General features: G+C 59.9%; 3 protein-coding genes across 9 annotated transcripts; all 3 read right to left on the bottom strand.

The window, feature by feature from the left end:
- Window positions 1-511: 511 nt before the first annotated feature.
- LOC103823344 (inositol 1,4,5-triphosphate receptor associated 2) lies at window positions 512-6,497 on the bottom strand. The gene is made up of 15 exons (XM_030232733.2): window positions 6,403-6,497; window positions 6,170-6,324; window positions 5,329-5,375; window positions 4,890-4,966; window positions 4,675-4,738; window positions 4,317-4,392; window positions 4,048-4,075; window positions 3,298-3,438; window positions 3,056-3,187; window positions 2,624-2,771; window positions 2,086-2,138; window positions 1,492-1,542; window positions 1,311-1,393; window positions 1,109-1,222; window positions 512-777 (listed from the first exon to the last, which is right to left on the bottom strand). The coding sequence occupies exons 2-15, from the start codon at window positions 6,289-6,291 to the stop codon at window positions 618-620; spliced, it is 1,296 nt and encodes a 431-aa protein (XP_030088593.2). The 5' UTR covers window positions 6,292-6,324; window positions 6,403-6,497; the 3' UTR covers window positions 512-617.
- A 2,649-nt stretch (window positions 6,498-9,146) lies between these two features.
- FANCE (FA complementation group E) lies at window positions 9,147-15,853 on the bottom strand. 6 transcript variants are annotated; one of them, XM_050985278.1, is made up of 12 exons: window positions 15,803-15,853; window positions 15,039-15,264; window positions 14,143-14,764; window positions 14,016-14,060; window positions 13,683-13,742; window positions 13,460-13,603; window positions 13,257-13,380; window positions 12,742-12,817; window positions 12,529-12,595; window positions 12,308-12,433; window positions 12,107-12,201; window positions 9,147-11,953 (listed from the first exon to the last, which is right to left on the bottom strand). In XM_050985278.1, the coding sequence occupies exons 2-12, from the start codon at window positions 15,260-15,262 to the stop codon at window positions 11,950-11,952; spliced, it is 1,587 nt and encodes a 528-aa protein (XP_050841235.1). In that variant the 5' UTR covers window positions 15,263-15,264; window positions 15,803-15,853; the 3' UTR covers window positions 9,147-11,949. The 6 variants fall into 6 exon arrangements, 5 of the variants coding, with proteins under 5 accessions (XP_050841235.1, XP_030088588.1, XP_050841232.1 ...); XM_030232728.2 differs by lacking the exon at window positions 15,803-15,853 and adding an exon at window positions 15,443-15,737; XM_050985275.1 differs by lacking the exon at window positions 15,803-15,853 and having other exon boundaries at window positions 15,039-15,727.
- A 173-nt stretch (window positions 15,854-16,026) lies between these two features.
- LOC103823345 (probable E3 ubiquitin-protein ligase makorin-1) lies at window positions 16,027-18,976 on the bottom strand. 2 transcript variants are annotated; one of them, XM_018923345.3, is made up of 8 exons: window positions 18,746-18,976; window positions 18,162-18,281; window positions 17,777-18,063; window positions 17,473-17,564; window positions 17,140-17,360; window positions 16,799-16,909; window positions 16,585-16,708; window positions 16,027-16,501 (listed from the first exon to the last, which is right to left on the bottom strand). In XM_018923345.3, exons 1-8 carry the CDS (start codon window positions 18,814-18,816, stop codon window positions 16,346-16,348), a joined length of 1,182 nt encoding a protein of 393 aa, XP_018778890.3. In that variant the 5' UTR covers window positions 18,817-18,976; the 3' UTR covers window positions 16,027-16,345. The 2 variants fall into 2 exon arrangements, with proteins under 2 accessions (XP_018778890.3, XP_030088598.1); XM_030232738.2 differs by having other exon boundaries at window positions 18,811-18,976.
- Window positions 18,977-19,338: the final 362 nt, after the last annotated feature.

Raw genomic sequence — 19,338 nt, 5'->3', positions numbered from 1 at the left:
GAACCCCCACCATGGCAGCTCGGCCGGGCTGTGCTGGTCCCCGCCAAGCCGCTGGGTCCGGGTGCAGTGGAACCCACCCGTGTTTGGGGGCCGCGGGAGGCTGGGGCGGACACGGAAACGGGGCGTGTGTGTCAAAGCGGGCGGTCGGAAAGAGCTCCCTCTGTTTGTGAGCCCTTCGTGGTGCCGTGGGAAAGGCTGATCGCTGACCTGCGCCTTCCAGCCCTGCCTTGTCCCCCGGCAGCAGCAAAGGAGCATTAAATGTGAATTACAGCAGGGGCTGAGGGCATGTGGTGGCACTGAGGGACGGGGCTCTAGAGCAAACCGGGCTGTCCCCAGCGCAGGGGATGTGTGGGAGCACATCTACACTGCTTGATGTGCTGAGAACAGACAACTCACAGCATCAGTGAGAGCTGCTGCAGCTCCCTGAACCCTTCATGGCTATATGGAAGTGCCAACCATACCTTAGATCCTACCACAGATCCTACCTTAGATCCTAGCCCCTGCTCCGTCATTACAATTCCCCCATTTTTCCTCCCATTTTATTATTCTAGGGGTTTGGTGTTTTAGGATGTGGGGAAGGAGCAGAGATGGCTCTCAGCTCCCCCTCCCTGGTCCAGCTAGGCCTTGGATGATGCTGCAGACTGCAGCCGCTGCAGCTCCAGGACACGGACGAGGAGGAGGAAGGCGATGCTCAGGAGAAGCAGCCAGAAGAAAACCCAGTAGTGCTGTGGGAGGAAGAGCCATGGACGCCACAGCTCCGCTGCAGACCCCTTGGACCTGGGGAGAAGGTGACCAGGGACACTTGTCATCTGTGGGAGAGGGCAAATCCCACCTCCACCCCATGTGGGCACAAGGAGAATGTTTAACTCAGCCCCAAACCTCCCTGGCCCTTTTACAAGCCCAAGAGAACAAACCTGAGGAGGGCATGGGCAACCCACAAGGCGTGGGCAAAACTGAGCCCTGGTGGGGTTGAGCTGAGGCAGCCAAACAACATCCCAGCCTTCCACCACTAAATCCCCCAGCCCCTGCCCAAGTGCTGGCCACCTGGGGACCACAGGGAGGCCAGCAGCCATGGGGGGATGCTGGGCACACGCAGGGTGCTGCTCACGTCAGCCCAAGCTGCTCCGGCTCCTCACTCCCTGTGCTTGATCCTCTGCCATCTGCCTCTGCCACCAGCTTCCCAGTCACGGCGCTGTCCTGGCCCTGTGGCTCCAGCTCACTCCTGGGGAGGGAGAGGACGGGGTCAGTGCTGTGCCACGTGGGCCAGTGCCAGCTGGTGCCAGGGCTGCCCGGCCACCCAGCGCAGTTACCTCGGGGTGCTGGGCCAGCGCTGGGCCCCCTCTGGCTCCAGGTCACCTGCTGGGGCTGCTCGGCTCTCAGAGCTGGCACCTGGCTGGGCACCCAAGGTTGGAGCATCAGTGGGGACACAGCCCCAGTGGCACCGAGGCTGGGGACACAGCCTCTGGCTGTCCCCACCCAACACATCCTTACCAAGAGCTGCTTGGGGATGACGGCGATGCTGACCCTGCGGCGGGCAGACCCCTGCAACAGAGGGGCTGGGGGTGAGCACTGGGTGGCTGCTCCTCACCTCCTCCTTCCCCATCACGGTCAAGACACACCATGGGACACTGCCAGCTCCCAGTGGAGCCAAGAGGGGAAGCTGGAAAGCCAGGGAAGGTCAAAGCCAAGGGGTTTGTGCCTGTCATTAGTGCTGCAAGCTGTCCTGGTAGGGCTGCCTGACCCCCTCCCCTACCTCTGGAGCTATAGGGGGATCACTCTCAGATTAAAGGTAGTGCTAAAGAACAGCCAAGCCTGTGACCCTGCAAGGGAAGAAGGATCTGCCTAAGATCTCTTGCACAGGCAGCCCTCAGCTTGCTGGGCATCCTGTCTGTCTACCAACAACCCTCCGAGGCTGCCCCTACATTTTGCCTCATCCCTGGCATTTCCAGATCTTCCCTGCAGCAAGGAGCTGGCTGCAGTGACATTGTTTGAGGACAAGTGGGTGTGTGGGGACAGCCAGCTGAGGGAGGGCAGCAAGCCATGGGGAGGCAGTGGCTCCAAGACTCCTGAACTGGGACCAGTTACCTGCTGGAAAGTCCTCTTCAGGGGGTGAGGTCTCAGCCGTGGCTCCACATCATCTGAGAGCAAAGAGAAGCTGCCTTACATCATTCCCCAACACAAAGATGGGGCTGATGCACAGACAGACACAAAGCTCCTGAAAGCTGTCCTGGCCATGTGCTCTGTGCTTGGCACAGGTGGTGCCCCAGGCAGGGGGACCTGGTCCCGTGCACACAGTGGCACCTGTGGGGCTCAGTGCTCAGGAACAGAGTCCTTTTTGTGCATGGGGCCCCCCTGCCCTGCATTCCCAGCTGGGTTATGGCTCTCTGGCCACCAGCACCTGCTCCCACACTGATCTGCTGTCCCTCTGTCCCCTCACAACTGTCACCAGCTGTTCCCTTCACCACGCCATCAGCTGTTCCCCCCTACCACTCCTCAGCTCACACCACCACTGGCTCTGTGGTGCAGGCTCACACTGCAGGCCCCCCAAAGGGGCTGGGGGCCAAGTGCTGCAGGGTTGCTCGGTGCCAGCCCTGCCCAGCCCCGGTGGCAGAGCCCACCTCACCCTGGGTCTCTGCCAGCTGCCGGTTGCGGGAGTTCTGCTGGATCAGGCGCTTCATCTCCTCCAGCTCCGCGTGCTCCCGCAGGTGGTGCCGCTTCAGGTTCTCCACGTGCTGGACCATCACCTCTGCTGCTCGGCTCATCCGGGCCTCCTGCAGCCAGGTGGGATGGGGGATCAGGGCCCCTAAGTCTCCTAAGGAGCCAGCTCTGCCAGTCCCTCCCTGTGCCTCCCCCCAGGCAGTGCAGGTTCATCCCCTTCCCGCTCCCAGGGACAGGTGGATGGATCCCTTGCACCCTGCTAAGAGCAAACATGAGGTCAAGGCCAGCACTGTGAGGAGAAGGGACAAACCCCAGCAAGCCCAGGGATGAGGCTACATCGTCCCCAAGCCCATCTGTAGGCATCTCCATCCCTCCCAGCCCTGGGCTGTGCACACACCTGGTGTACAGCCCCCAGCTTCTCTGCAGCACTGGTTGCCCGCTCAACAGCTGCTGACAGCACGGCCAGGTTGTGCTGCAGCTGCTCCAGCGTCTCCTTGCAGCCTGCATTGGCACAGGATCGGCCCAGCCTCTGTGGGGGGAAAGGATGGAGCTGCTGGAGCTGGCACTTGGAGTTGTCCAACCCCTCTGGGGCTGGGTGATCCCAGCATGTGCCAGCCCCCGGCCCTGGTGCCCACCTACCTCCAGGGCAGCTCGGCACTGCCCCAGCTCCTCCTGGATGCTCTCCTCTGCTGCATCCCGTGCCCGTTTCTCCACCTGCACCCGTTGCTGCAGGGTGAACATGTCACAGCGGAAAGCCAGGGCGAGGTGGGCAAAGGCTGCCTGCAGGGTGAGAGGTGGGACATAGGAGCAGAAGAAAAGCCACCAGGGCCATGTGCTGCTATCCCCAAGGCACAGACAGCGTGCCACCATCAGGGCAGTGCTGAAGATAATTAGGCCTTGCCCCATCACCCTTAGGCTGCTGCAAGATGGGGACAGTCCCCTGAGATGCCAACTAAGGGAGACACGTACCCCAGGCAGCTGATAACGTCCCCCAGGCAGCTGATAACGCTTGGAAATCCTGAGCCCTCCTGGCAAGAGCACACACCCGGCAGACGCCAGGGTCCTGGCTGATGGCTGAGCCTGACTCAGCCCTGGCACTCACAGGGAAATTATTTTTATTAGCGAGGCTCCCGCCGCCTCCCTGGCTAAGGGCGCCCTTCAGCAGCTGCAGAGAGCTTTGTGGGATTGCTGGGCACGCAGAGGACAGACTCATGGAAATGCAGCTGCCTCCAAATGCCAAAAGCATCTCTGGAAAGGGTTTGGAAGGTGGCTGCCAGGGGCCTGCGGTGCCTGAAGGAGCAGGGCACAGCCATGGGACAGTGAGCCAGCACGCTGTCTGTCCTTGTGTCCCCTTTCCCCAGCCCACCCACAGCCCCCAGCAGCCCTCACCTCCAGATCCTGCTCGGTCAAAGCCACCCTGCAGAAAGAGAAGTGCTGTCAGGGATGGGGGCATCATGGGGGCTGCATGCTGAAAATGCCCTTGCTCTGCTCCCAGGGGTGCCAGCCACCACGAGAAGTGGGAAGCCAAGTGCCCATTGTGTGGGCTGCAACTCTTGTGCAATGGAAAAGGAGGGAAGTCCAATCTCTGAGCCATGCTGTGCCCTGGGACCCCCCTGCCCTGTAGCCCCCAGAGGGATGCAGGTGCTCACTGGTCTTACCTGTGCAAGCCAAGTCTGTCCAGCACTGAGAGCTCACTGGGGAGGCTCAGCAGTGACTCCTCCAGGGTTTCTGCATCTGCAGGAAGGCAGTGGGGCCACAAGAGATCACACATGAGGGCTTTCCCTTGGCCTTCCCTCCTCCCTCTGCCCTCCTGTCCTAGCAGGGGGTGCTGCCCATGTTTTGGAAGCATCCCAATCCTTCCCCCAGCATCAGGGGGGCTTTAGCTCCTCCCAGGCCAGTGTCCTCTTCCCCATGTCCCCACCAGGGGAGATGACCCTCATCAGAACATGCTCATCCCCAGCTCCAAACCTTCCCCTGAGGGGACCCAGCTGGGATGTGGGATGGAGACTCACCCACCTTCTTTAGTCGTGTCACTGTCCCCAGGGTGCACAGCCTGCTCCTGCATGGCCCTGCCTGGCTCCTGAGAGGCACAAAGGTGCTGTTAGGGCAAACCTCTCCCTGGTGCTGCACAGCACCCCGAGAAGACCAGCACAGAGGGGCTGGGGTCCTGCCTGAGCCCAAGGAGCCAGGCAGGGTTTGTCCCCCACCTGTCACCCTCCCCTCCCTCTCACCTCTCGGACTTGCTCCATGCTCTGTTCACTCCTGGCCAAATCCCCACCTGGGTGTCCCTGGGGACTGCTCATCCTGCCTGGGGACAGAAAGGGAGCTGGGCAGCAGGGACCCCTCCCCAGCCTGACACCACTTCAGGAGAGACCTCCCCAAAACTGCCACTGGCACTTCTGCAGCCTGCAGGCTCCCAGGGGATGTCAGCTAGCAGGTACCCCCCAAAATATCCCTGTGGGATTCAGGGAGCTGGAGCTAAACTGGGCCAGGTCAGGGGGAGGAGGGCAATGGATCCAGTGCAGAGGGTGGGGGTACAGCTGGTGAGGCAAATCCAGGGGATGGGGTTGGGGTCCCAGGGCTGGAAGGGGTTGCAGGCAGGCAGGGGAACCCTCCTGCTGCTCAGGGAGGGAGGGTGGAAAACCCACTCTTGTGACCCCATCCCCTTACCTTCATCCGGAGATGTGGGGAGCCCGGACAGCGCTGCCTGCTGCTCCCTGTGGAGAGAATCCCGGCTAAACCCTAAAGAAACTCAGGAAGCATCGGCAGCATCCCACCCCCCACGCTCCCCCTCGATGGGGCTGCTCCGGACCTGGCTCCTTCCCGAGCATCCTCCACAGCCTGCTCCGTCCCCGTCCCGCTCTGCGAGCCGCCCCCTCCGCTCCTGCCGCCGCCGCAGAGCCCCACAGAGGACCCGCCGAAGCAGTTTCCAGCCAGCAATGAGTCACCAAGCAGCCACTGCACTTTGCCTCAGCACTGTCTTTTTTTGTTGGTTTTTTTTTTTTCCTCCGGCTGCCAAGCGGACCTCGCTGCGAGCCGGCCTTTTCCAGCACCACAACACAGCCAGAGCCCAGGCAGGCACCGTCTCACAGCACCCCATGGGGATGGCAGGCGCCCCTAAAAGTGCACTGGGACAGGTTTATCACCCCAAACCCCTGTCCTGGGTGCCAGGAGGTCTGGCAGCTCTGTAGCATCCCTGCTCACTGCTGCTGGAGGCCACCAGGGAGGGCAGGGCACAGGGGCTGCTGTGCAAAGAGCCCTCTGCAGCCCCACGCTGGAGCCCAGCACCCAACCTAGAGAGGGTTTGAACCCCCAAACTTTTCCCCCTGGCTCTGGAAAGAACTGCAGCAGAGTTTCTCCCTCTCCTCCTGGCGAGCCTGAGAGCAGTGGCTGCAGGAGAAGGGGCCACCGTGCCAGAACGATGCTCAGTGCTCCTTGCCTGGCACTGCCATCACTGTCCCATCCTTGCTAGCGTTTCAAGAGCCTCTAGGGGAGCTTTTAGTGCACGTACCTCCGAGGTGAGGGGCTGGGCCGGCAGCTCGCCCTCTGCCGCTGCCGCCGCCGGCGCCCCTGGGCCGGTCCCTGCGCCTCCTCCTCCCCCTGTCCCGGCGAGCTCCCTTCGAGCGGCTTCATCTGCGAAGAGCAGAGGCTCCAGGACCAGCACACCTATGGTGAGAGACCCACATTAGCTGCGCGCAGATGGAGAACGCCTCTAAATGTTATATTTTTAAAGCGTTTTCTCACCCAGCAGGAGCTTCGAGCTCCTCTGCTCAGCGTGGAGGCATCTGTGGGAAAAGAGGTGGGGAGGCCCGCTGGGATTCGGGAGGGGGCTGGAGGGATTTGGGCGGGCAAGGAGCGAGGCAAAGGAGAAATTCAATTCAATACAAGAGGGTGGACTCCCCTGCTTGCCACCCCCATCTCCTTCCCCCAGGGCAATCCTCATTTTGGGCTTGTGGTGTGGGTCAGCTTCTTGGGGGGAGGTGGATTTGCAGCAACCCCCTGCTCTCCAGGCTGCAGCCATGGCAGTCCCTGAGCTCCCAGAGAGACAGATAGAAAAGATTTCCAAATAGAAGGGAGCTTGGAGAACCCATTTATGCTGTTTTACAATGTTTAAAGAATCAGAGAAGGATGCACGAAGTTCACAAAGTCCCTCTCCCAGCCCAGAGTGAAGTCGCTGTGCACAAAGGACTGTCCCGGTGCCCATGGACATGCAGATTTAGGACAGAAGGAGAATTTTTTTGTCCAGGACAAGAAACGCAGGAGAGATCTAGGGTGACAGAGAGCTGCCTAAAGCCCCACGAGCCTGTGCAAAGCCTGGGCCAAGCTCAGCATCACCCAGCTCCCAGTGCCCGCTCAGCTCTGATAAAGGTGTAAAAAGCAGCACTTGGCACCTTTCAAAGCCAGCCCGTTTCACACCTCTACAGCGGGAATTATCGCTGATAACTCCACCCAGGGGCTCAGGGCCTCCAGCCAGCAGGGATCAGCCAAACTCATCACAGCAGCGAGCATCAGAGCGCTCTGCTGGGCTGGTCCCTGCTGCAAAGTGCTCAGTCCATCACAACTGCGGCAGCCCCTGCCGGCTGCTGCTTCCCCACAGCTCCGACAGCCTCGCAGACACTCGCTCCTTATCTTTGTGTTACAGATGGAAAAGATACGAGACACGCGGCTGCTTTAGCACAAGGAACCCCCTGAGATGCCAGACCGGCCTTTCCCTCAACTCGGCCACAGCCGAACGCTCCCCGGGACATCATTACCTGCCTGAACTCCTCCCAGGCGGCCGAAGGCAGATGCTGGGGGCCCCCGGCTCGGAGCCGGCACTCAGCTCTGTCGGGTCCCCATCAGCCCGGCTGGGCTCGGGGGATGGCGAGGCCGGGGCTCCGGGGCTCGGGGCTGCCGCGGCCCCGCCGCCTCCCCGCGGGGCAGAGCAGCCGCATCTGCGGCAGACGGAGCTGCCGGGGCCGAGCCCGAGGAGAGAAGGCCTTTAAAGGAGATGCATGAGAGCGCCTGGGAGCTCCCCGCGCCGGCCAGGGCGGGCAGCGTGGTCTGCAGGTGGCCGGGAAACCTCTGCTTTTGGTGCGGGGCCAGGTCCCGCACCCGCTCTGGGGAGGTGGCAGAGCCGGCAGAGACCAGGACTGCTCCCTCCCGTGACACTGTGCCCGGTGTCAGCGGAGCTGAGCCTCAGCATCGCCCCGGCAGGAGGGTCAGGCAGGGTGGGGGCAGCCGGGACAGATGGGGGGTCCCCCCGTGCTTTCATGGGGGCCCCAGCACCAGGGTAACCGGAATGGCTGATGAGGAGCCCCTGCAGCATCTTGTTCGGTGATGCAGGGAAGCCACTCTGCCCAGGACCCCCCGGCCCTCCCGCCGCTCCTCTCAGCAGCCCCACCATCCCTCCAGTGCCCCATCCCTGGCACAGCCCCTTTGCTCAGATCCATCCCATCCTCTTAAGCCGCTTTCTTCCCCTAATGAGCTTACAGCGGCTCGGGTTCCACCTTCAGCACTCCCCGCAGCAGCTGCTGCTGCCCCCCATGCCCAGGGACCCCTCGGGGTCTGCAGATCTCTCCAGCCCTGAGAGGGCAAACAGCATCTCCCAGTGCCCGGGCAGGCTGTGCCCAGGCTCTGACCCCCCTGCCCGAGTGAGAGCCCGGGGTGCAGCCCCAGGGGTTACAAACCGGGGGGAGTGGAGGGGGGACACCCTCGCAGAGAGCCCCAGCTTCCTCCCCAGGGGCAGCAGCTGGCACATCAGGCTCCGTGGCCTCTGCCCCGGTGTCCTGGCAGGCCCAGGGCTGCTCCGTGGGACACACAGACCCAAGGACACATCCCTGGATGTCCCCTCTGTTCTCTCCCACACCCGGGGAGGGCTCACAATGCCCCTGTTCACAAACCACCCCGTTCAAAGAGCCGCTAAAAGCATTTACTAAAAGCAAGCAGGGATTTTTAGGCATTCTTATTTTTAAGCTGGGAGCAGCTAAATCGTGACTGCAATCTAGGAATGGCAGAGCCCCAAGGCAGGAAAAGCAGCCCAGTTCCCCTCACACAGACCTGTTCAGCGGCGAGGAACGAGACCCTGCAGGGAGATCTGCAGCCCAGGGGGGTGGGTGGCAGCATGTGGCTGCAGCTCTGCCTCTGTCCCCTGCCCTCCTTCCAGAGAGGTCCCTCTCAGCAGCAGCACCTCCCAGGGCACCTGAAGCTGAGCTGAACTCAGCTCAGATCACAGTGTGGTCATCTGGATTATTCACTTCTTGGAAGAAAGCTGCTCAGACTGACACTGGCTGCTGCCACTGATGCAGCAAGCGTGATTTACAGGTCTGTGCAGGGGCCCGAGCACAAAACAGCACCCAGCCCTCCCTCAAATCCACCTTTCTGTGGCCCCGGCTTCCCTTGCTGGCAGGAACCTGGCAGCCACCAGGCTACCCAAGAGAGAACACAATTATTGTCTTATGATTAAAAGTTTGTTGGCAAAAATAACCCAAAAAACACCAGACAAGAAGGAAAATTGCTCTTCCTTTTTATTCAGTTTCAAATCCCGAGTGAAAAAAAATAAATATTGCTGAGCCTCCCCCAGAGCAGTTCAGCCTCACATTTGGGTGTCACAGCCCCCAGGTTTGCAGGCAGAACTGCAAATCAGCACGTTGGGGATTACACATGAGATTAGCAGGCTGTCACTGGACACGAGTTACCTCCAGGGAGAAGTGGGGTGACCCCTGGCACTGCTGCAGGAGGGGAAACAGCAACAACCTGGAGCTCCTGTTTGGAGAGGGGCAGCCCCTTGGGGGATGGATTTTCAGGAAATTTTTTTGAAATGTTTTTTTAAAATTTTTAAAAATGATTTTCAGGAAAGCCACTGAGTTTCAGCCCTTTCCAACAAGGCGGTGCATGGCCCAAGGCCCCTGCATGGCTCAGCTCTGATATTGAACATCCACAGACCCCACAGCCCTGCTCACCCCAAAGAGGTTCATGCTGCCTGACCACAGCCCCACGAAGGCACCTGGGCAGTGGAGGAATCATCTTGCCATGAAACTGGTTCAAAAATCCCTGTGCAGGGTGTGGAAGCAGCAGAGTGGACAGACAACCCATGCAACTGCATAAGATGAATTTCCTTCAAAAAAAACCCAAGAACTACAAGACCAAAAAGGGAATTCCCCTCTGTAACATGAAGTAAAACTACAAACAGAAGAGGAAGCAGTTAAGGAACCACTGCCAATTATCACAAGTAAACTGGATGAAAATCACACACTGTCTGGTACCTCCAGCCTAGGAAAGGTCTCAGACAAAGCTTCCAGAGCAGTTCCTTCACCATCATCACTCTTAAATCAGGACAAGGACAGAGCCAGTCCTGGCACTCCTGCCACCCTTGGCCAAGGTTCTGCTGAACTACAAAATCTGGCTGATGTTTTGTGCTGCATCCCCCTCTCTGTGCTGTTCAGGATGGATTCTCAAGTTCTTGAAAGGGTCAAGAGGAGTCAAAAGTGAAGTTTTCTGTGCTGCCAACCTCCATATAAACAAGCAGTGTTCCACCAGCAGGTGCAGTGTCCCCAGGGTGTGCCCCCAGTTCTCCTGACAGGATTGTTATCTGCATGAACACCTCAGAGGAACCCACTGCACATGATAAACTGCAGCCAAGAGCAAAACCAGGGCCAAGAAGGCTCTTGCCCCAAGGCAGTGGTCATCTCCATGTGACCAACAGCCACAGCCAGGCAGAGCACTGGGGACAATGACACCGAGGTCACTTGGTAGAAGCTCTGCAGGGAAACTGCAAAGATCAGAGCCTGCTACCTAATAAAGCCAGAAGAGCAGCCTTAGACCTTGATGATCATGGCACAATTTCTATTTATGTCGTGTTTTGGGCAGCCCTACAATAGCTTCACTTTACTCACTGGAATGCAAACACATCAACAATCTGGCTCCCTGGAGGTTTCCATCCTCCAGCTAATGCAGACTTTGAAGCCTCATGAGTCCACTGCCACCTAAAATAGCTTAAGAGAGTCTTATGTAAAGAAACCTGGCTCTCAGCCTTTAGAGTGTCACTTAATGCTTCAGAGTTTCCTTCCTCTGGCTGGGATCTAAACATTATTGGGCAAACCTGGAGCAGTCACACCCGCATCTTATAATTCCCCCTGTCCCTTTGTAGATGTTTATGGATTTTTAAATAGCTCCTGAAGTATGGAATGCTTCAAAACCTCCATTGAAACCCCAGCTCTACCTGCTTGAGTCTCCACTCTGTCCCAACCTTTTCTTCCCACTTCTCAGAGAAGGAGGTGCCTAGATGAGGTTTCCAGTGGGTACTTTCAAGAATACAGGAGAGAACTTTGAGCAGTCATGCCACACAAGCACTATTAGGGCCATGAGCAGTGTCATCACCACCAGAAATGTGTCACACACAGCAGGGCTCCTCACAGGCCAGGCAAACAGGAAAGAAAGGTGGATTTAAAGCAGAACACTCAAATTTCCCAGTTAAATGCAGCTGGAATTCAGTTAAATCCTGCTCTCCTGCACCCAGAGATCTGTAAATCCCAGCAGATCAGATACACAAAGCAGCAGCCCAGCCTGCAGCACTGCTTGGCTGCTGGGGAGGAACGTGGACGTGCATGGAGCTGATGCCTTGGAATGAGCTGAGGTAAAATCAAAACAGTGACCTAAATCCAGAATTATCAACTTTATACAGCCTCAAATCAATGTCTGTCCTGGCTGAGGGATGGGTTTTTGGGCAGTAAGAACTCCATGGAAGTTCTCCATGGGCTGTGTCCTGCCTGGCCCCCACAGAAACACCTGAAACACATGGACTGTTCATGGAAACACACGGACTGTTCATGGAAACACACGGATTGTTCATGGAAACACACGGATTGCTCATGGAAACACATGGACTGTTCATGGAAACACATGGACTGCTCATGGAAACACATGGACTGTTCATGGAAACACATGGATTGTTCATGGAAACACATGGACTGTTCATGGAAACACATGGACTGTTCATGGAAACACATGGATTGCTCATGGAAACACACAGATTGTTCATGGAAACACACGGATTGTTCATGGAATCACACTAATTGTTCAACCAAGACCCCTCTGAGCCCCAGGGAGTGAGGGGGGCTGGGATGGCACTGCCCAGCAGGAGCCCCCTCAGGCCAGGTGATGCCAGCAGGCCCTGGGCACTCTGTGGGGAGCAGACCCCTCTCACAGGGTCCCACCTGACAGGGAGAACCCAGTGAGGGTGGCTGTGGCTGCTGCTGTGCACTGAGTGTCCTCCACACTAGGAAGCTGTCCCCTCACAATTCCTTTGGGTGGTCACCTGAGAAAAGACAAAACTCAGGAAGAGGAAAGCCACTGCCATACCCAGTTCTGCACAGCTCTGGCATGGCAGGGGTGGCACCTTCTGCTTCCCCACCCTGGGGCAGCCCAGGGTGCAGAGCCTGGCATGACAGGGACCCCTGTCCCAGCTCACCTGGCCCCTTCCAGCACAGCCTGCAGCGATTTCTTCAGTGCCACAGTGCTCCGGTCCAGGACAGTAGCCAGGCTGGTCCTGTGAGCTGGGCTGACCTGGGATGGAGGCAGCACCAGCTCAGGGCCCTGCCCTGCCAGGAGCTCACCTGGGAGCTCTGGGCTGGGCCCCAGGAGCTGCAGGAGCAGCCCTGGCTGGGCTCACCTGGCTCTGATACACCGTGAGCACGGCTGTCACCAGCCTGGCGAAGTTGAGCGATGTGGCAAAGGCTGGAGCCTGCTGGCACAGAGTCAGGACCAGCAGATCCAAGAGCTCAGGGGGCAGCACCTCCTGGAAAAAGCCCAGGAGCAGGTGGGAGAGTGGGTCCTTGCTCCAGCACTGCTGGAGTCGCCAAGGACACCCGTGGGACAAGGTGGGCTCCTCACCTGCCGCCCCAGCACGGCCTGCAGTACTGGCAGGAGCTTCTCTGACAAAGGCACCTCCAGGACGTGGCTGGAAGGACAGTGAAGAGGAAAGGAAAGGAAAGGTGCTGCTCTGTGGCCCTGCTGGTGCCCCCAGATGGCTGGAGCCAGCTGGAGCCATCCAGGCAGGCTGGGCAGTGAGGCCAAAGCAGAGCTGCCAGCCCTGTCACCCCTCACCTCAGCACCAGCTGCACAGAGTGGGGCTCCAGGCACTCCTCCACGAGCTCACACATCAGCTTGGTCTGCTCAGCACCTGCAGGGGCAAAGCAGCAGGGGAGAGCCTCCAGAGGCTGCCAAATCCATGGGGATGTGCCTGGCCCTTCCTGGCACCTCTTCACAGGAGTATGTGCCAGGCAGACACCATGCAGTGCCCCCTTCTACTGCTCAGGATAATCCTCCTCCTTTGCCCAGCTGCAGCAAGGGCTTAAACAGCAGCAGGCTCTGGGAAAAGGGGACACTGTGGCAAGGGGTCACCCTCTCCTCACAGCAGCACAGCCACCCTGGGGCAGCTCTGCCCTGATTGGAGGGGTGGAAAAGAAGCCAGCCCTCCCACTTCATCTGTTAACCCATCTCCCATCCCAACCCCCAAGTGTTCACCTGCCCAGAAAAAAACAGCCCCAGGCCTCCATGGCTCCTAACATGTGACAAATGCCACCCAGGGAACAGCCACAGCTCCCAGCAGCCCTGCACACCTTCCCCTGGCCCCTGCAGCACTGCAGCCACCAGCACACGGCAGAAAGGATGGGAATACTTGGAGCAAAACGAAGTCAGGGCAGCCATGAGGTGTCGGGAAGGCGGCTGGGTGAGGGCCAGGACCTGGGGACACAGAAGGCAGGAGGTAGGGACAGTGGAGAGGGGAACGGGGAGCAGGAAGCTCCACTGCCCTGGCACGTACCCGCCTGAGGAAGAGCTGCTCTGCCAGGATGGCTGCGCTGGTGTGGCTGAGGGCAGGGCTCAGAGCCAGCAGCCAGCTGCAGAAACGCACCAGGGAGGGCTCTGGGCACGTGGAGAGCTGCAGGAAGGAGCACAGCCCCTCGAGCTGGGGTGGCACAGGGGATGGGGCATTAGGGACAGCAGCAGGACCCTGCAGCAGCTGCAGCAGGGGTGCTGGGGCTCACCTGGCTGGGGGTGCAGGTGTTCAGGATGCTCAGCTTGGAGGGGGTGTGCAGCTCGGAGTGCTGGAGAGAAACACTGCCCTGAGTAAAGCACCAAATAAACCAAAATACAAAATACAGCTCCAGGGCTTCTCCCTTGCCCCCAGCATTGAGCCCACAGGCAGACCCTCACACCTGCAAGGTGCAGGCAGGTGTTGGTATCCCAAGCCCAGAGGAGGTGCCAACAGGGCTTTTTATCCCCATCCAGTAGACTCTGTGAAATCCAGCTCCTTTTCCACCCCTCCCAAGCCTGTTTAGAGCATCAGCTCCAGGACAGAGACAGAAGCAACCACTTACACTGGACTCCTGCAGCAGCAGCATTTTCAGCCCCTGTCCGTGCATCTGAGGGAAATGAGATGAAGGAATGGGAATCAGGCTGTAAAGGCTCACTGGCTGGGAGGGGACAGCAAACCCTCCCCAGTACCTGGACAAAGGACTGGACCTCTGCTTCCAGCTCTGTCTGGGAAATCTTCTTGAGCTCCCCAGCTGCATTCTGCTGGGAGCTGTCCTGAGCAGCCTTATCTGTGCTCTGAGCAGATGTGTCCCCTGAAGGCTCCTCAGGCACCTCCTCTTCCACCTCTGCAACATCTTCACATTCCTGGGGCCCCAGGGGCTCAAATGCCGCCTCCTCCAGCAACAGCCTCTTCCCCTCTCTCTCATTGTCTAACTCCAGGCTCTCCTCTGACGCTTTCTTACGCTTCCCACCTTGAGGCACAGAGTCAGGGGTACCAGGCTGCTTGCTGAAGCACCAGTTCAATTTTCTTTGTCCCTCTGGTCTCTTCTGGGCAATTTTCTGGCACAGGCCCCTAAGCTGCTGCTGGCATGCAGAAGACAGGGGACTGGGACGTGGGGAGCCCTCCTCGGCCTTTGGTCCCTGCTGGAGCAGATCCCCCAGTGCCTGCACCCAGGGATCCACACAGGAATCTTGCTCCAAGGCCTGGAGCAGCTGGTGAAGGCAGTCCCGTGGCACTGCATCCTGCACCACGAGGAGCAGGGAGAAGAGGTTTCTCTGGCACAAAACGGGAAGCAGCAGCAGCCGTGGCTTGCTGGAAAAGGAGAGGTGAGTGGTCAGAGCAAATCCCCCTGTCCTGAACACAACCTGCCCCGTGGGGCAGAGTCCCACAGCACCAGGGAGCAAGAGGAGGCACCTGATGCCCTCACCAGCTTTTGCAGACACAAGCTGGGACACCAGTGGGTCACTGCTGCGATCTCAGCTTCATGGTTGGGCCAGTGCACCGGGGGAAGAGGATCTCCCAAACTGTGCACCTGACACCCAGAACTCCCGCAAAACGCCAAATTTTAGAAATGTATCCAACTCACACAGCCAGGGTGTCCTTCGGCCCCTCCAGCGAGGGCTCCTCGGCGCACAGGGCTGCGGTGAGAGCCGGCCAGGGGAACGCCCGGCCCGGTCCCGCCTGGGGCTGGCCCCGCTGCAGCGCCCGCAGCGCGGCCATCGCCCCGGCGGGGCCGGAGCACAGGGCGTGCAGCAGGAGGCGGCACGGCCGGGGGCACTGCTGCAGCCAGGGCTGGCACCGGGGCTCCATCGCTGCGGGGAGACCGGACACGGTCACACACACGGGGGACAGCTGGACACGGTGACACACATAGGGAGACTGGACACGGTGACACACAGGCGGGACAGCCGGACAAGGGACACAGCCAGACAAGGGACACACACGCGGGGAACAGCCGGACATCATGACACACAAAGGGAAGAGCCGCACACGGGTCACATCCGGACGCGGTCACACCGGCGGGAACCGGACACGGGTCCCACTCGGGAGGCACGGGACGATCACGACCTGCCTGGCCGTGCTCGGCGCCGACCCCGGCATCAACTTGGGCGGTTTTCTTTACCCGCCCTCCCCAGCCGAGGGTGCGGGAGCACCGGGAGTCCCTCCGTGCCCTCCACCACCCTTGGCTGGCAGCCCCGCACCCCCAGCCCAACGCCGATCCCTCCCGGGGGCGCTGCCGGTGGGGCTCCCCCCAGCCCCAAACCCTGCCCCGGTCCCTGCCGTGCCCAGGCACCGCCGCCCGCCCCCGGGGCGGTCCCGGGCACACTCGGGGCTGTCACCCGCACTCACCCGGGACTGTCCCCGCGTCCCCGCCCGCTGCCCCGGGCCCCAAGGCGCCGCTTCCGGCCCCGCCCCCGGGAAACGCAAACGGACCGCGCGCAAACGAGCTCATTATGCAAATATCCCTTAATTCCAACCCAAACACCGCCTTTCCCCCCCCCTTCCCCGAGGGTAGATCCCCCAGCCCACAGATCATAGGCAGCCGGAAGCGTAGCGTTACACAACCCGTTTTATTTCGTTATTCCCGGATTTGGCTAAAAAGAGTTTAAAACAGTGCCCCCCTGCTGCCCGGTCCCCCCCGTGGATGTCAGACCCCCACTGCTGCCTGCCAGCACCCAGCCCACCCCACCCGTGGGTCTCCCACGCGCGCAGAGTGGGCACCACGGCAAGAGCGGGGGGGCCGTGCCCTGAGTCTCCCCCGGTGCTCCCATAAATGCCAGACAGACTGCTCCCCCATCCCACTCCATCCCTGCAACACCCCCGCGGCTGGAGCCACCCCGAAACAATGGCAGGAGTCAAAGCAGCACCCAGGCCCAGCGCGGTCCCCACGGCTCAGTCGGAATCGCTGCAGTCAGTGAGAAACAGCTCGAGGCCCCCACTCGAGTGGGGAATTTCTGTCTCCCACATGGCCATGGTAAAAGCCCACTCGAGCATGCAGAGTTCCTCATCCTCCTCGTCAGAGCTCTCTGAGGAAGAAGGGATGAACACCTGCAGGAGAGGAGGGAGGATGAGCCACACTGCCGGTGCCCAGCCCAGCCCAGCCCATCCCCGGGATGTGCCACCCCACTTACAGCGGGCATCCTCAGCTGCCGCTGTCTGTGCCGCCGCAGCCAGCTGGCAGGCAGCTCGTGCAGGTAGATGCACTCTGATCTGAAAGGGCAGTGGCCACGGAGGAAGAATTTGCACCTGATTTTCCTGTGGGATGCCAAGCATGGTTGTGAGTGTAGCTCCCAGAGCAGCACAGAGCCCACAGCCCTGCCACCTACAGCAGTGCCACGCACTCACCCTGTCCGTGCCTTGAAGGCTCTGATGAGCTTCTCCTTCTCAGCCACATCTGAGATCCAGTATTTGTGGGGGATGTAGTAACTGGAGGGGATCCGGCACTCTGGGCAGGCCCTGGATGAGGGTGATGGGTGCAGTTGGGTGTCCCAAGAAGGGAGCAGGGAGCATGGGCTCAGCACACCCTGGCCTCACCAAGCACCCCCACACCCATCACCACTCCGAAGCGCCTGTTCCCAAAGCAAAGTCACACCAATCCCAAAGCCAAATCACCGGACCAAAGGAAGAATTTCAGGGCACAGAAGGGGGAACAGTGACCACCCTGCCACGTCCCCATGGCCACTCACTTCACGACAGCGCTCTGGAAGGCGCGGCTGCGCCGCCACTTGCGGATGCAGCCCAGGCAGTACGCGTGGCTGCAGTTCGGGAGGATCCCGAAGAGCTGCTCCTCAGGCAGTGGCTTCTCATACACCCTGTCCATGCAGATGCCACACACCACAGCCTCACTCTGGGCTCTCAGCACTGCAGTGGTGACCAGAGCTGCCTCAGCACCTGGCTCTGCAGGGACCTGCAAGCAGAGCAGCACAGTGTGGCAACCCCCTGGCTCTGTCACTGCCCTGGCCTCGGGCAGCACCACAGCGTGACAGGGAGTACCTGGCCACAGGAGACCCCAAACCCACCTCTGCAGAGTCAGTCCGTGTCACCGTGTCCAAAACTGCTTCTTTGGGGTCAGAGGAGTCTGGATCCAGTGCTGGCCCTTGTGGCTGGAAGCCTGCAGGAGGAGAGTTCTTAGAGGGGAAAAGCTCAGCGAGCTGGGTGGGCTGCTCAGAGCGTGCAGCTTCAGCAGTGACAGTCCTCACACTGCAGAGCTCTCCACAGCCCAGCCTGGCCCAGGCTTGGTCACAGGCAGAAATATGCACAGGCTACTTCACCATAACCACCCCACTGTCACCCCACTGGTCCCCTGGGCAGCCTAGCACCTACCTGAGGCACCCCGAGCTTTTGTGGGGACAAATTCTCCACTGATGGCCCCACGGGTGATGTTACCAAGTGCTGGGATGTTCTTCTTGTCTTTCTCTTCCACTTCTACCTCCACTTTGGGGAACTTGAAGGCCACACACGTCATGCTGCAGGCTGTGCTGCACTGGGGTCCCTCCTGGTCCCGGTGCATGGCTGTGGGCTCAGTGCCAGGCTCCTGCCCGCAGTGGCAGTGAGGCATCAGACGATATCGGGTCCCTACTGGTGCTGGCTCCTCCTGGATGTGCTGGTAGCTGGAGGAGCCCGGGGACACAGACAGAGGGTCCCATCAGTTCAGCATGACTCCTCCAGGCTCCCAGCCCATCCTCATGGCATCACAGCCCTTCCTTACCTGCACCACTCTCCATAACGGCAAAATCCACGCTGGAAGTACCTGCAGACCCGGGCTGATTCTCTGTCATGTGAGAAGCGGCAGCTCTGGCCCCACCGACACGATCCACGGGCAAAATTCCTGTTAGCCAGGGGAGCAGTGTGGAAGGGGTCAGGCCCTGCTCCAGCCCTGCCCTAGCATCCCCCCGGTACCAGCTTTGTTTGGGTGGGGACATATTTTGGAAGCCCCCCTGGCTGGTGTCTGGGAGCCCTCGTCAAGGGCAGAGCCAGGGGGTCCTCCCAGCCCCATGCAGCTTTATCTCCTGCTAATTGCCGAGCAAAGAAAGCCCAGCACAGGGACTGGGGGCTCTCCTGGGGGCTGTCAGGGCAGGGGTGCCGAGGGCTGGGGCAGGGGGAAGGGCAGGAGCCCTTGGCTTGGGCCTGGCTGCAGTGCTGCCACCCACCCCCACCTCCAGAGGGGATGGGGAAATTGGGAGGGTAGATCAAGGCCACCCCAAACTCCTCCCTACGCCACAGCGAGGGGCCCCATCTCCAGCCTGTCTGCCCCAAAAGCTGCTCCCAGGCATCCCATCCTCAAGCCTTTACCTGCACAGGGGTCTCAGAGAGCTTGCCTCGGCCCTTAACGGCCCAGATGCCATCATGGAGCCTACCTCCATCTCTTCCCCAGCACTGAAAAGGGCTGGGCCACTTCCCAGGGCTATTTATGGCCTCAGTGAGTCCCGGTCCGGCTGGGATCACTCTCCCCCAGTAGCCGGGGGCACTTGTTTGGGGCGGAGGACATGCCCGGGCTTGTTGCTAGCAGCCGGGCTATCAGTGCTGCTGAGCACTGTTTACACTCAGTCAAGGACTTTGCAGCTAGGAGCCTGCAGGGGGGCACTACTCCAGCGGTGTAAATTCTGTGTATTCCAATTCTTTTGTCATTATTATTACCCCTTTTCACCACAGCCAAGGACAGCACCAGGTGCCAGCACAACACTGCCCTGGAGCTCATTGTTCCCCTCCTCGCTGTTTTCAGCTCATTTCCAGCTCCACCCCCAGCATTTAGGGCACGAAGCCTCCAGCTGAAGCTGGGATCCTGCTCTGGAGTGGCTCTTTCTGCTGCTTTAGATTTGCAGGCCAGAAAACCACAGCAGGTACGAGATCTAGGAATTACAGAGCCCCAGGAATCACAGCAAATT

This window comes from Serinus canaria, chromosome 26 (genome assembly GCF_022539315.1).
Source record: "Serinus canaria isolate serCan28SL12 chromosome 26, serCan2020, whole genome shotgun sequence".
In the NCBI taxonomy this organism is placed as follows: Eukaryota; Metazoa; Chordata; class Aves; order Passeriformes; family Fringillidae; genus Serinus; species Serinus canaria.
The sequence above is the reverse complement of the archived record's forward strand: the minus strand, read 5'-3'. Positions and strand labels throughout refer to the sequence as shown.

Bases quoted from the DNA above. Each gene is read 5' to 3' on its own strand.
- LOC103823344 (XM_030232733.2), bottom strand. From the start codon at position 6,291: ATGAAGCCGCTCGAAGGGAGCTCGCCGGGACAGGGGGAGGAGGAGGCG. The intron at 4,967-5,328 runs GTAAGGGGATGG...TTCTGTCCCCAG, and splicing joins CCCCACATCTCCGGATGAAG to GCAGGATGAGCAGTCCCCAG. The intron at 4,739-4,889 runs GTGAGAGGGAGG...TGTGCCTCTCAG, and splicing joins GCATGGAGCAAGTCCGAGAG to GAGCCAGGCAGGGCCATGCA.
- FANCE (XM_050985275.1), bottom strand. From the start codon at position 15,418: ATGATGTCCGGCTGTTCCCCGCGTGTGTGTCCCTTGTCTGGCTGTGTC. The intron at 13,381-13,459 runs GTACGTGCCAGG...CTGTGTCCCCAG, and splicing joins AGCAGCTCTTCCTCAGGCGG to GTCCTGGCCCTCACCCAGCC. The intron at 12,434-12,528 runs GTGAGGAGCCCA...GGCTTTTTCCAG, and splicing joins AGGCCGTGCTGGGGCGGCAG to GAGGTGCTGCCCCCTGAGCT.
- LOC103823345 (XM_018923345.3), bottom strand. From the start codon at position 18,816: ATGGAGGTAGGCTCCATGATGGCATCTGGGCCGTTAAGGGCCGAGGCA. The intron at 18,282-18,745 runs GTAAAGGCTTGA...CCTGGCTAACAG, and splicing joins TCTCTGAGACCCCTGTGCAG to GAATTTTGCCCGTGGATCGT. The intron at 16,910-17,139 runs GTGAGTGGCCAT...ACCCTCATCCAG, and splicing joins TTCCAGAGCGCTGTCGTGAA to GGCCTGCCCAGAGTGCCGGA.